The sequence below is a fragment of the Girardinichthys multiradiatus genome, chromosome 12 (assembly GCF_021462225.1).
Source record: "Girardinichthys multiradiatus isolate DD_20200921_A chromosome 12, DD_fGirMul_XY1, whole genome shotgun sequence".
NCBI lineage: Eukaryota > Metazoa > Chordata > Actinopteri > Cyprinodontiformes > Goodeidae > Girardinichthys > Girardinichthys multiradiatus.
This window is the reverse complement of record NC_061805.1, coordinates 5061840-5078720: the sequence shown is the minus strand read 5'-3', so window position 1 is coordinate 5078720 and position 16881 is coordinate 5061840. Positions and strand designations below refer to the sequence as shown.

At 41.3% G+C, this 16881-nt stretch overlaps 1 protein-coding gene across 1 annotated transcript in view; it reads right to left on the bottom strand.

Moving 5' to 3' along the window:
• arid3c (AT rich interactive domain 3C (BRIGHT-like)) overlaps window positions 1-15805 on the bottom strand; it is a 106775-nt gene extending 90970 nt beyond the window's left edge. The window contains exons 1-2 of the mRNA XM_047380802.1: window positions 13974-15805; window positions 17-89 (exon numbers count right to left, since the gene is read on the bottom strand). Of these exons, the coding sequence (XP_047236758.1) occupies window positions 17-89; window positions 13974-14450 (550 nt within the window). The 5' untranslated portion in view covers window positions 14451-15805. The remainder of the gene's footprint in view (window positions 1-16; window positions 90-13973) is intronic.
• Window positions 15806-16881: the final 1076 nt, after the last annotated feature.

The window sequence follows — 16881 nt, the reverse complement described above, 5'->3', positions numbered from 1 at the left end:
AAGAAAAATAGCTCACCCCGTCTTTGCATGAAACTGAAAAGGTCATCAAGAAATTCTTTGCGTTCTTTATCGTCATCCAGGTCATACAACTGAAAAACAGAGAAGGAAATCACAAGAAAATTAATGTTTTTCAACAAAGAAAAACCTCTTAAATCAGTGACGTTAAACTATAAGCTTGTTTACATAACAGATCTCCATTTCAAGAAAATCTCAGAGTAACCTTAATCGACAGTTTCAATTGATATGCCTTGAACTGTAATTGCACAGCAATCAAGCTTAATGCTCCTATGTGAAATTTATTGAATGTTTCCATTGTGTTTTTGAACGTTAATCTGTGTTTTCAACTGGCCGATTTTAAATTGGATTATTGGAGATGTTTGAAGTAACCCCGCTATCCGAGCCTTGACTGTGGGATCTGATCATTTCTTTGTCTCATCCCTGTTTATTGCCCCTTTGGCTGCTGGTTCCCATGTGGGTTTTATTGCTATTTTTCGGGCTAGATAGTTATCAGTTGGCAGCGGCAAGGAAGTAAGCTACTTGTGCACTAAGCAGTCGCTGGATGGATTTAGTTCCCCTTTTCTGTCGGCTGATGGCTGTCGATCCAAACACCAACTCATCTATAGGGATAAATGATGTTCATTGTGGACATCATTCCCAAATTCCAAATCAACCCAAAGCTCTGATTATTTCCACCTTCGTCCAGAAGCTGCTTGTTTGATCTCCATTACTGCTCAGTGTGCATTCCCTATAAATTTGATTTTAGCAATTTACTTTTGATGATTATTTTATTCTTTTTGTAGTTTACTGAGCATTCTAGTAATGTGAAAAGGTTTGTTGGACCTGAATAGTTTGATTGTAAGCGTATTTTGTTTAATAAAATTTTCAAGTTGGTAAAGAGAAGGCATTTTTGTTTGTTTTCATATGAAAGTTATTTGCTATCAATGAGGCTAGTGTTCGTATCACTCTTTTGGGTAATGTTTTGATAATACTGTTACATTTAAGGTTACTCTGGCAAATAATTATTACTAATAAACTCCAGATATTAATTATACTTATTAACAGTTACTAGTGACAAAACGATGTAAATTCCAGAACAAGTTTGATTATGCAAACATTTTGTGTGATTTCAGTTAAAAATTGTTAATCACAATTAATTATTCATAATTATTAATAAATGCTAGTAGCCCACAAATCACAATCCCATTGTGCACTTCAAATATCTAATATTATTTGTAAATGATTTTGGTTAGAAATTGTAAATTATATATTATGATTTTTAATTAGAATTCATTCATTCATCTTCTATACCACTTATCCATAGTGGGTCATGGGGGAGCTGGTGCCTATCTCCATTAGTCTTCGGTCGAGAGGCCGGGTTTAATAATTTTTTTAATAAATATTCAGAATCAAAGAATTATTGCACAATAACTCTGTGGATTGTTTGGTCAGACTCTCTTGATTTTATCTGAATTTTCTTTAGTGTGACATCTCTGGCTTATTCTAACACATCTAGCGCTCCTGCTCTGTGTGTCAAGTGTTTGCTTACTCCTCTGTCTCCTAAGTAGTAGTAATATAAAACCTGCACATAGCTGAGGCCAGTGCGGAGCCACCGAGGATAGCTCCCTGTAGCAGTCGTCCAGCGGAGCCAGTGCACCTGGGACCTCACACCGGCTGGGTCAGTACATAGAAAGCATAGTCATAGATCCAAAACATCTTCAACCTACCCACTTTTGTCTTCATACTTTGGACTTTGTGCTGACATTTGGCATTAAGGGTAAAGAAATAACAGTATTTTCTCATAAACAAACAAAAATACTTTTTAATAACCTTTGAGTTTAATTTAACTGACTATTCCACACCTAAAATAAAATTTCATTATAGTTTCATTATAAAACCTTTAAAGAATCTGTTCCATTTTTAATTTCCTCCTTATCACAGAAAACACACTAATTTCATTTCTTCCCTTTCACAAATTGATTTTCTTGTTCATAGTGTTACTTCCTCATTGCAACCTGAGCCAAAGATGTCCCCGAAGAGACGTCTCTAATCACGTCAAGTGAAGCAGTTTTCCCCATGGCCCAGGAAGAACACATTGGAGCTGCAGTTCGGCATGCTGATGCAGTCCGACCCAGTATAAGCATTCCCCCACAACTAGTGAGAGTAGCTGCAATGTGTCTCTGTTATTGTTGTACAGGGCCAACTTTGCTTTCCAAACCACCACCCTTTGGACCTCCAGCTTCAGAACAGTTCATGTAAGAGGTGTTGTTTGGGCAAAAAAAAATTGTTTAGAATGAAATTGTTATGGCTTGCAAAATAGGACCCCAAAATGCAGATGAGCAGGCAGCGTGATGGTAAGTGAAAAAGGATTTAATGACAAAAAACAAAAACGGCAGGCGAGACAGGCATGGCATGATCACAAAACAAGACTTGTGCATGAAAAATGCTTCTGCGCCGAATGACAGAACAGGCGTGTATTAATGGAGCGTGACCAGGTGAAACAAGAAGACAGATTAACTTGGTGCAGGTGATCCAAATAAACTTAATTGACAGAAGAACAAAACGTGGCTGGAGCAAAAACAGAGTGTCTTGAATACAAACAAACAAAAACTAATGCATGACTAGAACCAAAAACCAAACTTGACAAAACATGAACAAGACTAAAACATGACCAGAAAAATAAACAAACATGATTCAAAAAACTGTGAGAAGCATATATGAAAACAAACAGAAACCAAACAACCCCAAATCATAAGAGAAATAGTCTAAATATAGTTTATTTCATGATGTTTTGCTTTGTTTGTGGTGCAAAAGCTAAGCTATTTTAAGTGCTAGCAGGCTGTCTGCTCAGCTAATGTGAACAGGCCTCTCTGCCTTGAGGCTAGTTATTTGTGCTGTATTGTATTTTAAAGTTAAGACAGACGTTAGTTAATGGGTGGTTTTAAACACAGATCGGCCACAATGAGCCGTCGGCTCCCATATGCTGTATTAATGGTATTTCAAGGTAGATGTTTAACTTTAAAGAAATGGTGAACAAGCTATAGGCTTTTCTTTGTTAGCTACAGCTGCTAATGGCTGATACTAGCGTCAGTGAAGTCAAAGGTTTAAAAAATCAAAAAATAAAATCAAAAAATAATATAAAAAACATTTCAATAAAAAAATTGTTTACACCCAACTTGTCTGCATCTTCATGAGTTAATAGACATTCCTCGTCGCCATTTTAATAGTCCATTATTCCATGCGTTGGTTAAAACAATATACTACAATTATAAAACTCCGCAGTTACAATGCATAAATAGTGTTACACCAATTATTTTACGATCAATTTGAGCAAAACTGTGAAAGTTAGAGGTTTTTCATGTGTGACTCAAAGAATACACTTTGGGCCTGATCTTAAAAACGTTTGCTTGTACAAAATCACACGCACACATGTTTGTGTCTGCAAAGCTGATCTACAAACGTGGTGCTAATTGGATTGCGTGTGTAAAATCAGCAGGACAACGGGCGCAAAGTTTTTAGTGCGTTTGCCTTAATGAAAATGCAAGAGGTACACCCTGGACAGGTCACCAATCCATCGCAGGGCAACACAGACACACACATGCCAAACAACCACGCACACACTCATTCACGCCTAAGGGCAATTTAGAGAGACCAATTAACCAAACAGTCATGTTTTTGGACTGTGGGAGGAAGCCGGAGTACCCGGAGAGAACCCACGCATGCACAGGGAGACATGCAAACTCCATGCAGAAAGACCTCCGGCCAGAAGTCAAACCCAGGACCTTCTTGTCGTAAGGCAACAGTGCTACCAACTGCGCCACCATGCAGTGTAACTGTAATGTGAAAAATGATTTTGTGTCACGAAAAAACTATTTAAACAATCCAAAATGTTGTATATCGTTAAAATATTGGCAAAACAAACATCGAATTCTGTACAATCATTGGAAAATAATTCACTTTTATGAACATAAATGTTAGCTATTAATTATTTGCAGGAGAGTAATGTAACGTTATGTTTTAAAATTAGCCACGTTAAAATAAACAGATAGCCAAATCTTACAACAAACTATATTTGTTTTTGTTATATAATATACAGGGGTTGGACAATGAAACTGAAACACCTGGTTTTAGACCACAATAATTTATTAGTATGGTGTAGGGCCTCCTTTTGCAGCCAATACAGCATCAATTTGTCTTGGGAACAAGTCCTGCACAGTGGTCAGAGAGATTTTAAGCCATTCTTCTTGCAGGATAGTGGCACAGGTCACTACGTGATACTGGTGGAGGAAAACGTTTCCTGACTCGCTCCTCCAAAACACCCCAAAGTGGCTCAATAATATTTAAATCTGGTGACTGTGCAGGCCATGGGAGATGTTCAACTTCACTTTCATGTTCATCAAACCAATCTTTCACCAGTCTTGCTGTGTGTATAGATGCATTGTCATCCTAATACATGGCACCGCCTTCAGGATACAATGTTTGAACCATTGGATGCACATGGTCCTCAAGAATGGTTTGGTAGTCCTTGGCAGTGATGCGCCCATCTAGCACAAGTATTGGGCCAAGGGAATGCCATGATATGACAGCCCAAACCATCCCTGATCCACCCCAATGCTTCACTCTGGGCATGCAACAGTCTGGGTGGTACGCTTCTTTGGGGCTTCTCCACACCGTAACTCTCCCGGATGTGGGGAAAACAGTAAAGGTGGACTCATCAGAGAACAATACATGTTTCACATTGTCCACAGCCCAAGATTTGCGCTCCTTGCACCATGGAAACCGACGTTTGGCATTGGCATGAGTGACCAAAGGTTTGGCTATAGCAGCCCGGCCGTGTATATTGACCCTGTGGAGCTCTCGACGGATAGTCCTGGTGGAAACAGGAGAGTTGAGGTGCACATTTAATTCTGCCGTGATTTGGGCAGCCGTGGTTTTATGTTTTTTGGATACAATCTGGGTTAGCACCCGAACATCCCTTTCAGACAGCTTCCTCTTGCGTCCACAGTTAATCCTGTTGGATGTGGTTCGTCCTTCTAGGTGGTATGCTGACATTACCCTGGATACCGTGGCTCTTGATACATCACAAAGACTTGCTGTCTTGGTCACAGATGCGCCAGCAAGATGTGCACCAATAATTTGTCCTCTTTTGAACTCTGGTATGTCACCCGTAATGTTGTGTGCATTTCAATATTTTGAGCAAAACTGTGCTCTTACCCTGCTAATTGAACCTTCACACTCTGCTCTTACTGGTGCAATGTGCAATCAATGAAGACTGGCTACCAGGCTGGCGCAATTTAGCCATGAAACCTTCCACACTAAAATGACATGTGTTTCAGTTTCATTGTCCAACCCCTGTATATAACTTTGCTAATATTATGTTCCAACTTAAATATTGTGACTGTTTATGATAAACTCCGAACTTGTCAAACAAATATTCTCAAAAAAAAGAACATGGTGAGTCTCCAAAAAATAATTAAAGTTCGAAGGAGACAAGCCTCTAATAAATAATTTTATAGAAATATTTGTCTTTTTTATTGTTAATATTGATTGGCCAATTTCTAAGCTGGAACCATTGCGAGTTACGTCCAGCAACAGAGTTTACAAGCTGTGCGCCCTCCTGTGGTGTCAGCACTGACCAGCTGCCCCGTGTGCACACTCATGGCGGATCACGAGCGCACGCTACTTTGGACACAGCTCTGCCCTCCTGTGCAATGGTCGGTAAACCAAAATTCTGATTAAAGGGCGAAGCAGGATGTAGTCTTCACCTCACTGGGTCCGTCCGGACCACAAACATAATGCATCTGCTCACAGAACAAATTTAAACTCAGCCTTTTGCATGCACAATTACACACTTAGAGGCACCCTGCGCAAATAAACAGCTAGGAGAAATAATCTTGTCAGGGCGGAGGCTGCGATGACAAACCTGCTGCTCTGAATGGCAACGGCAAAAGTTGACAAACTGAAACAGTTCAGAAAAGCAGAAGCATAACAAAACAGAAGGAAAATATCAACAACTGGATCATTCATAATGATGCAGTGCAACAACCCTTGCATGTTTTAACCAACATGGCTTTTAGTTACTTTTCGTCTTGTTCCGCTGGGGGCAGTAGCAGCCAGCTAGTAGCACATGCAAGTAGCACATGCAATTTCCTCATTTAAATAGGGCGGTCTGCATCTCTTTTGCACCCGTTATCCATTGCACACGCAATCTTTGAAGATCGTGCACAACACGCCCATTTATTGCACGTCCTATTTTTTTGTTGTACAAGCAGTTTAGTGCGCCTTATTTGGAATCTTTGAAGGTCGAGGCCTTTGTGTACTTGTACTTGAGAATCTGAAGTGATGTAACTGTTGTTTTGTAGGTGTAAAAGACAGATGTGTCCTCGTTTTAGACACTGATTTGACCCACATGCAGAGAACACTCAGGAGAATCAGAAACGTTTAACAGGTTTATTAGAGGAACGTAGATGTTAGGTCTGTACAGGCTGGAAACTCTCGTCAACTGTGTGAGAGAAAAGCAGAATGTGAATAACGGTTTACTTTGAAGAGCAAATACTGACTGAAACTGTATCTTACTAGATTGAGGGGTGTGAACCGCCAGGAGGAGAGTATGTGGTGAAACTGGAAGCGGCTGAGGTTGATGAGGGTAAGTGTGAGGTTTGCCTCTAGTGACTTGATCCAGGAGGACAGCGTCCAGTTCTGCAGAGTCTGTGTCGATTGTCGGGAGGTTTGGAAGAGGCCAGCTGATGAATATGTCCGGTAGATCACGGCTTGGTTGCAGGTTGGAAACCCTCAAGTATCTTCTGTAATCCGAGAAGCGATGTAGGAACAGGAACAATCTGTTGGAGGCGAGTCTGGGTAAAAACCAGCTCGTCTCCTGCATAACACACGGTTGGCTAACACTCGAGCAGTGAGATGCTGGCCGCTTCCTGCTTAAATACTCCAGGGAGTAATCATCGGGGATGGTGAAGACCTGTCACCTCACACCACGGTCACCAGCATCAACTAGGTTATACACAGACAATAGCAGACAGGAACAAAAAACAACCCATACAACCAGAACCCCGACATTACTCCCCCCTCAACGGCCGCCACCTGGCGGCCCAGATGATGCGGACGGACGGGAGGCCCAGAAATCAGCAACCAAGGTTGGGTCGCAGATAAAAGATCTAGGTATCCAGGAACGGTCCTCCGGTCCGTAACCCTCCCAATCAACAAGGAACTGACAACCACGACCCCGCCGATGGGAGTCCACAATCCGCCAGACAGCGGAATCACTGACCACAAAAGGTTTGACCTGAGAGACGTGGAACATGGGATGAACACGCAGTGAGGGAGGAAGGCAGAGGCGGACAGCAGAGGTGCCAATAACCGACTATAATATAAGGACCAATGAAACGAGGAGACAAGTTCTTGGACATGGCCTTCAGGGGAATGTCCCGAGAAGACAACCAAACCCTTTGGCCAGGACGATAGACCGGAGCCAGTCGACGTTTGCGATCTGCAATTCTCTTGTTCTGAGTAGCCGTACGGTGAAGTGCCCGAACTGTCGCGGCCCAAAGCTGTTTGCAACGGTGGATGTGACAACGAATGGAAGTGACAGCAATATCACCTTCGTCTGCAGTAAACAGGGATGGTTGGTAACCCATGGAGGCCCCAAACGGGGTAACACCGGAAGGAGAAGAAACTTGCAAGTTGATGGCATATTCCACCCAGGGAAGGTGTTTATACCAGTCCATGCTGTTTGAAGAGGTCAGACACCTGAGTGCTGATTCTACCTGTTGGTTTAATCTTTCAGTCTGACCGTTAGACTGGGGATGGTAACCTGAAGTTAAAGACACCTTGGCCCCAAGGGCAGAACAAAACTGTTTCCACACCTGGGAAATGATTTGGGGCCCACGATCAGACAAAATGTCCTGAGGAATACCATGGAGTTTGAAAACATATTACACCAATAACTGAGCAGTCTGGAAAGCAGAGGGAAGGCGTCTTAGTGGAACTAGGTGACAAGCCTTAGAAAAACGATCCACAATGGTAAGTATGGCAGTCATGCCGTTAGATCTGGGTAACCCTGTCACAAAATCTAAGGCTATATGAGACCACGGTCGTTTTGCGATGTTCAGAGGTTGCAGGAGGCCTGAAGGATGTTGAGTGCTGTGTTTATTTCAGGCCCTGTTCCAGGATCCGGGTCAGTTTGCAGAGCCTGAGCTATCCTATCTTCAATCTCCCAAGTTAAAGTTCCAACTGTCCAATTGGGAGGAACAATAGGTTCCGGTACCTTGTTGAAGCTGTCGGGTGAGAACTGTCGGGAAAGTGCATCCGGTTTGATGTTCTCGGTACCTGGTCTGAATGAAATAGAGATGTTGAAACGTGAAAAGTGACCAAAGTGCCTGTCGTGAATTTAGTCTTTTAGCTGATTGCAAATATACCAGGTTTCTGTGATCAGTCCACACTAAAATATGATGAACGGCACCCTCTAACCAATGCCACCATTCCTCTAAGGCTAACTTGATCGCTAGCAGTTCTCTGTCTCCTACATCATAATTGCGTTCAGTGTTGCTAAGTCGGTGAGAGAAGAACCCACAAAGATGGAGCTTGAACGTCTTCCCCTGATTGCTGAGATACAACAGCACCAACCCCAGTGTTAGAAGCATCGACCTCCAGCACAAATTGTCTGGAAGGATCAGGATGAATCAAGATGGGAGACTGGGCAAATTTCTGCTTGAGGACGAGGAAGGCCTTATCTGCTTCAGGACCCCAACTGAAGGTGATCTTAGTAGCTGTTAATGCTGTTAGTTGTGCCCCCGTCTGGCTGTAGTTTTTGATGAACCTGCGGTAAAAATTGGCAAACCCCAGGAAACGTTGCAACTGCTTTCGTGAATCAGGCACTGGCCATTCAAGAACCGCTTTCACCTTGTCCGGGTTGGAGCGAACCTGTCCACCCTCGAGAATGAATCCCAGGAACATTACTGACTTCTTGTGAAATTCAGACTTCTCTGCTTTTACAAACAGACGATTCTCCAATAATCTCTGGAGGACAAGGCGAACGTGTTGCTGGTGTTCCGTTAAGTCACATGAGTAGATCAAGATGTAATCGAGGTAAACAAAAACATTCAAAAAGTCTCTGAGTACGTCGTTGACTAATGACTGAAATACTGCTGGGGCATTACAAAGGCCGAAAGCCATTATTCGATACTCAAAATGTCCCAAAGGTGTTTTGAATGCTGTCTTCCACTCATCCCCCTGGCGGATTCTAACTAAGTGATAAGCGTTTATCAAATCTAATTTAGAAAAGATGGTAACTTCATGTACTGGTTCAAAGGCCAAAGTGAGGAGAGGAAGTGGATACTTGTTTTTAACTGTTATTTGACTCAATCCCCTATAGTCAATACATGGTCGGAGAGACCCATCTTTCTTGCCTACAAAGAAGAACCCCGCCCCTAATGGTGAAGAAGACGGCTGGATTAATCCTGCAGCTAGCGACTCATTTATGTAGGTCTCTAGGGACTCTTGTTCTGGCCCGGAGATGTTGTATAACCTACTAGAGGGTAGCGGCGCACCAGGAAGTAGATCAATGGCGCAATCGTATGGCCGATGGGGGGGTAAGGAAAGCGCTTTAGTTTTATTGAAGACTTGTATTACATCGTGGTAAATAGTAGGAACCTGGGACAAATCCAGGTACTCACTTACATCTTCAACAGGAGTGGAATGAGGCTGAACAATAGCTGACTTAAGGCAACATGTATGACACTTAGAGGACCATGATTCAATTCAACCTTCAGGCCAATTTAGGTGTGGATTGTGTTCACATAACCATATGAAACCTAACACTATGTCATTTGAGGCTATAGGAAACACAAAGAAAGAAATCTCCTCTCTGTGATTACCAGAGAGCAACAACACTAAAGGCTTGATGCGATGAGTTATACGCTGAACTCCTTGTCCATTTAAAGCAGAAAACTAAGCAGGGTTTAGTAAGAGGTTCAGTTTCGATCTGGGCTCTTTTAACTAAATCTTCATCTATAAGATTTTGTTTGCTACTAGAATCAATTAAGGCGGACAAGTTCTGGGTAGAGTGATGCGAGAGTAGCAAGGCTGATAAACAAAATCTGGAGGCTAACGGGTCAATCTTTTGGTCCATGGGTACCCCACCCTTCTACCGACGGACCAACTCTTTTGGCCGTGGGGGGCAGGAAGGACAGTCAGCAATAAAGTGTTTAGCTGAACCACAATTAAAAACCCTGCCTAGTCTGTCTACGTTTCTGCCTTTCTTCTAAGGATAGACGAGCTCGTCCTATCTGCATGGGCTCAGCCTCGATAGCTGTGTCTGAAGGTGATGTTTTCAGAACAGCAGGTGACTGGTAGGTAAGCGGCGTTCTGGAAGCACTGCGTTCATAACGAAATCTCCTTCTCTCTCTCATTCTACTATCCAATCTGATGGCTTTAGCGATTATCCCCTTTAAAGACTCTGGTTCCTCAACTAGTGCTAGTTCATCCTTAAGTGGCTCATTCAAAGCATGAAAACATGCGGATCTAAGAACCCAGCTATCCCAACCTGAGGCTGCCGCTAATATACGGAAGCCAATGGCAAACTCTGTAACAGGCCTGTTACCCTGTTTCAAAGCCCAAAATGTATGCCCTGTAGTAACCTGGTCAGACTCAAAAGAAAATATCTCTCTAAACTCCTTTTCAAAGTTAGAAAAGGAACAACCAAATTGAGAACAGCAAGGAAAACGAGACTCTGCCCACTTAAGAGCTTTCCCTGTTAGAAGACCAATAATATAGGAAATCTTGGTGTCATGATGGGGAAATGATTATGGAGAACGGTTAAAGACTAGTGAGCACTGTAGTAAAAATCCTCTACAATCACCCGCCTCACCTGAATATTTCTCCGGACTAGGGGAAGTGACGTCACGAACGTGAGGGAGCCGTTGTGTCTCGGGATTCGCTACTGCGCCCTCTGTGGTTGGAGTGGTTACCCTACTCAGAGAATGATGCAACATGGCGGATATCTGTTCGAGCTGCAGGTTTGTTTGTTTCTGTTGTTCGGCCAGGGCACGGATATTGGAATCGTGAGCATGAATCTGGTGAGAGTGATCAGAGATAATTCCCGAGTGCCTCTGCTGGGTCCGGTTGGCTTGAGTGTTCTGTCATCATTTTAGACACTGATCTGACCCACATGCAGAGAACACTCAGGAGAATCAGAAAAGTTTAACAGGTTTATTAGAGGAACGTAGATGTTAGGTCTGTACAGGCTGGAAACTCTCGTCAACTGTGTGAGAGAAAAGCAGAATGTGAATAACGGTTTACTTTGAAGAGCAAATACTGACTGAAACTGTATCTTACTAGATTGAGGGGTGTGAACCGCCAGGAGGAGAGTATGTGGCGAAACTGGAAGCGGCTGAGGTTGAGGGTAAGTGTGAGGTTTGCCTCTAGTGACTTGATCCAGGAGGACAGCGTCCAGTTCTGCAGAGTCTGTGTCGATTGTCGGGAGGTTTGGAAGCGGCCAGCTGATGAATATGTCCGGTAGATCACGGCTTGGTTGCAGGTTGGAAACCCTCAAGTATCTTCTGTAATCCGAGAAGCGATGTAGGAACAGGAACAATCAGTTGGAGGCGAGTCTGGGTAAAAACCAGCTCGTCTCCTGCATAACACACGGTTGGCTAACACTCGAGCAGTGAGATGCTGGCCGCTTCCTGCTTAAATACTCCAGGGAGTAATCATCGGGGATGGTGAAGACCTGTCACCTCACACCACGGTCACCAGCGTCAACTAGGTTATACACAGACAATAGCAGACAGGAACAAAAAACAACCCACACAACCAGAAACCCGACAAGAAGAAATTCTTCAATTACAAAACTCCTACAGCATTTCTCTCTGTGACTTCAAATCCAGTTACAAAGCACAAATAGTTTTGCCTCAGATTTACCATCATAGAAAACGACAACTCTGGCCAGGTGCAGGCTGATAAATAATTAAATGTAAAATAACTTTTCCTGCTTACAAATCCAGTGGAAACTTAAGGAATAATGGAATGAATTAATGAAATGTTTAACTCTAAAGCTAGTCATCATCAGGGGAGTTATCTTCACAACTTGCCTATACATCATTAGGCTGATTTAAATAAATTTTCTGTGGCCTTTCAGAGCAGTGGAAAAAGAAAGCACACACATTACCTGGGATTCTTTTTACTTGGGTAAAACATTCCCAGATATTTAAATCCTTGGACTTGGGTGGGAAAAGGGATATCGTTAAGATGTATTTTCAACAAAAAACTGTTCAATGTGATAGAGCAGGAAAACTACATTTGATGAACATTTACAAAGCTTATTCAAGCACTTACCTTATGTTTTGCATAACAGGTAATAAAGCAAAGCAAGCCAATGTGACTGACTTACAAATAAAAATAACTGAAAGTCAAAAACAATAGCCAACAAAAAATACATACAAAATTCAGATCTGTCTTTAACAGAGATTTTTCTCATACAAAAGAAAACTTGTTTTTTCTGACTCACCACATCAGACCAAATTACAGTTATATAGAGAGTTATACATAGAGTTATATTATGAATCACTTTAATATATATATATAGTTTAAGAAACATAATGTGGGTTAACTTTTGAAAAAAAAAAAAAAAGAAGTTATCAAGCCGAGCATCCATTTACCTTAGGTTAATTTAAAGTGGCCAACTAATCAAACATGCAGTTTATGGATCGTGGGATGAACCGGAGTACTTGGACCGTTGCATGTTTGGCGTGAACATACAATCTACACAATACTGTGATATTCATACCTTCATTCTATGGGACTGCTCACATTTACCAATTCAACAAGACATGGACTTTCCACATGAGAACATAGAAGTGAAATCACAAACTAAATGAAGATACTACATCAAAACCTGCCTTTATCAACACAATTTTTTTGGGACATCATTTGGTGTATGGATCTACTTCTATGTGCTCATGGTTTGATGTTTTAGATGTGTAGTCTTCCCTATTGGACTTTTACAGTGGGAAATATTTCTTGTCCTGGGCCACATAAATTCACAGATTGAAAATGTAGCTATGGCAAATTAAAAAATAAAATTATTACCCATATACTTAAAAGTTAACCATTACATTCATAACAAATTTTAAATGATTCCAGTTCAGAGAAAGTATTTTAAAAAGTAGATTAATTCATGTATTTCACTGTGTGAAGTGTCACACTGACATAGCTCTAATATAAATTAAAGCCTTATACTTTATGTTTATATAGAGAATTCACAACTAAAACTGTAAAAAAAAAAAGGTGCATGTTTATAAACGACTTGTTGTAAAGACTGATATTTGTACCTGCGCCTCTTTAGTCATATTTTTCTATTTCTCTGGACATTTAGTCTGATAATAGCAACCGAAGGCTATTGTCAACTGTTTTTGACATTATATGGACACCACTTACTTTGACTTCAGTAAATTCAGATTTAGATTTTTCTCTCTTGCGAAATCTCTACATACACAATAAAAACGGTTTTCACTGTCATCAAACTGTAAAAAGTAAAAAAAACAACACACACACATTATTGTGTGCTGACATTTTCTGAGGTATTTTGCATGTCTCATAAACTCCTTTTACCACAACAGAGCCTGTTTATATAGTGCAAATACAGTGGTATAGCTCCGCAAATGGGTAAAAGAGCGGATTCAAAAATAAAATGGGCAAACTTGGATTTGCGCACAGAATAAGGATAAAACTAATTCTCCTGATTTTGGATCATTTAAGGTTGTCGCCAATTGCTCCATCTCTATAAATGATTTCGGTGAATATACTGGAGGAAAGTAGACTACCAAATCAAATCTACTTTAGCGGGGCTGAGATATTTAAGGGGAGGCCTTACCTGCCCACTAACTTTTCACAATGTCTCTGAAACTGTTTCTATCGAAGAGTGAACAGGTTCAACCAGCTGAGCCCGAGGCTCAGCGCTGCCTTACCTGCTTAAATTGCTCCTCGTAAGTCCACTCCTGGTGGGAGTGAGCGGACGGAGACTCGGTGCGTGGAACTCGGTCTGTGGTAAGGAAGCGCACTGTGGCGCCCTTCGGAGACACACAAGCTGAACAGAGCCCGGATTGTCTGAGATGGGAAGGGTTGAACATGTCTTCCTCGTCCTCCTCTTCATCAGTGATTTCTTGCTCATCTGTGTAATCTCCCCTTTCCTTCCGTTCCTTATCATCAGTGCAAGGTTTGGAAATCCCGTCCTCATCCTCTCGGTGAAGAAGCGTCACCCCGGTGGACGAGCCAGCTCCAGCAGCCAGACTGCTACCCATCGCGCCGTGGTAGTGACTGAAAGCGAGAGCTTGGCGGTGGATCTGGGACTGTACTATGCTGCAGAAATTCCTGTTATTTTCGGCCTGCCGGAGCTTCTCCTCCACGGCAAGGCGCGCTGCCTGTTGGCGCTGCAGGTTTTCCATCACCGCCTCCAGCCTCGTCCCGCTGCCCCCGGCGGTGGCATGATGGAAGCCGCTGTGGCAGGAGTCAGATACAGTCTGAGGTGGAAGGCTGCGAGCGGCGGACCAAGAGCCGGGCTGTGAAGAGACCAGTTTCGATCAGCCTCATTTAAGTAGACATATTCAGCACACTAAAAACTTGAAAACTGTCTAAAACAAAGTAAAAAACCCCAAAACGTCTTTTTTCAATTTCCGCCTAGACTACGCCAGCCCAAGTTATAAACAGCCTGATAAAGTAAACCTAAGTTACTGTAAAGCTGCAGAGTCTAAACGTAGAGCAATATGACAGATGTAAAAACACTTACCAAAGGTTTGTTTGCCATCCTTTGCCAGGAGTTGTCTTTTAATCTAGAAATCCTACGTCAAAATATTTGATTGTTCAAAGAAAAGTGTTGAATTCCTGGAGATCTGAGCTGCTTTGGCAACAAGTGGTGCTTGTGTTGAGAATGACCTGTGAAAGCAGAGATCATCCCTACCAACGCATCAGCACCTCTGGTCCTGAGACACCTCTTTTATTAAGATGATTACACCTCTGACACTCCGAGCAACAGCTAAAATCAGGTTCCTGACTATAAACTTTATTTAAAGCTACTTGATCTAAACTATAAAGCCTTTTATTTGCTTTTCCTGCTGAGTTTCTTTTAATCTTCTGCGAAAACTTGCACTTCTTGGAGGAACTTCCATGAATCTTGGAATGATAACTGTCTACATAATGTTTTTGTTTGTTTCTGACAAATCTCCACAAGTGTTAAACTGCATTCTGTGCAAGATCAACTTGTTGTTGACTAAACCCATAGCACTAAGGTTTCTTGTCAGCTAAAAACATCAACCACAGAATGTCAATTAAATACTCATGAAATTTTTTACACAAGATGCATGACAAAAAAAACAAACACAGAATACATTTTTAAATACAACCAAAATTCAATCTTTAAGTTTTTTTTAAGCTTATTTACAGTGTAATCGTTGGGTAATTTGGCAGAACTGGCACTAACTCAGGATATATTTCTAAATAAATGCCTGGCTTTACCAATTGGTGTTAGAAAAAACTTTGCAAGAATAGCTAGGATCAAATTGAAATGCATTTAACTGAACTGAATCATTTTACTGAATTGACTTGTGATTTCTGGGCGCAACTTTGGGTCTACCATTGGGGGGTTACGCTCTCTCTCTATTTATTTATTCATTGAATCATTTACTTAGGAAATGGAGTCCGGCTAATTTGGTGTTCCTGTATTAGAAATACATTGTAATGCTTTTACTGTTTTACTTAACTTCTGATTTCTTTGTATTTACACTGCACCTTTTCCGTTCCACGTGTGTTCAATAATTAATAAAAGGCTTACTTTTTCATATCACCTTTTTTTCTAAAACACTACCAAATGTTTAACATTTTTAGAGCACCTTCATATTCATGAATGCTGCAACACGGTGTTTGGGTGGGTCTGGAAGAGATTAATTTTATTTAGATTCATTTCAATAAAGAAAATAGATTCCACATATGAATATTTCCAGTTAAGAGCTCCATCACAGAACAAATGAAATTATAAAGTAGAGGCACCACCAGGGGCGTTTTTAGGGTTTTAAAATGTTGGGGGTTTAGCTAAGGCCCTGAATAGTTTAATTTTCATAAGGCAGTGGCCCAGTTTAAAGGTCATTGAAAATTATAATAATGTAGGACAGCTCTCTGCCTTGGCTGGGTTTACATTTAATGTCAGTTATTGTGAATCAAACAAAAAAGCTTTACAATAGTTTTAATTCGTTTTAATGTTTTTGTCAGTAATTTGAAGGATAAAGAGAAAGAGTTCACAATTGATGAATACACATTTCACTCAAGCTGATAATACATTTTGTGATATTTAGAAAAAAACATTCTGCTCAATCCATCCGACAAAGTTGTTCTTAAACTCAGTGAAACCGTGTTGTTAACTGGGTCAAATAAATGTGCTACTTTTGTCATCTATGTAAATTACCTTTTCACAGTTTACATTCTCATAAAGGCGTTCCTTTTTGCTGTCTACATGTAGAATTGGACTGGCTGCAGAAATGAGATGCAATGTGATGATCTTAATTGTTTGTGTTTAGCTACTTTAGGATTAAATGCTTTGATTTGGACTGAAATAAAGCACCAGATATTTTCATGCAATGATGCAAATCCAGTCAGAAGCTCACAGCGAGGGCTCCATACTGTTTTCTGTCACAGCCAGGCCAGTTAACTTTAACTGTTGCTCAGGTGAAAGTCCTTCTCTCTGTTCCTCATCATGACCCTGATGATATTTATAAGTGAACCTCTGCCTCCTCTTTTGCTAGGCAATTTAAGGACTGTTTACCTGTGACTTACAATTAGCTCATTCTGAGTCAACCTTCAGGTTTTACTAACTTCAGCCTGGGTGAT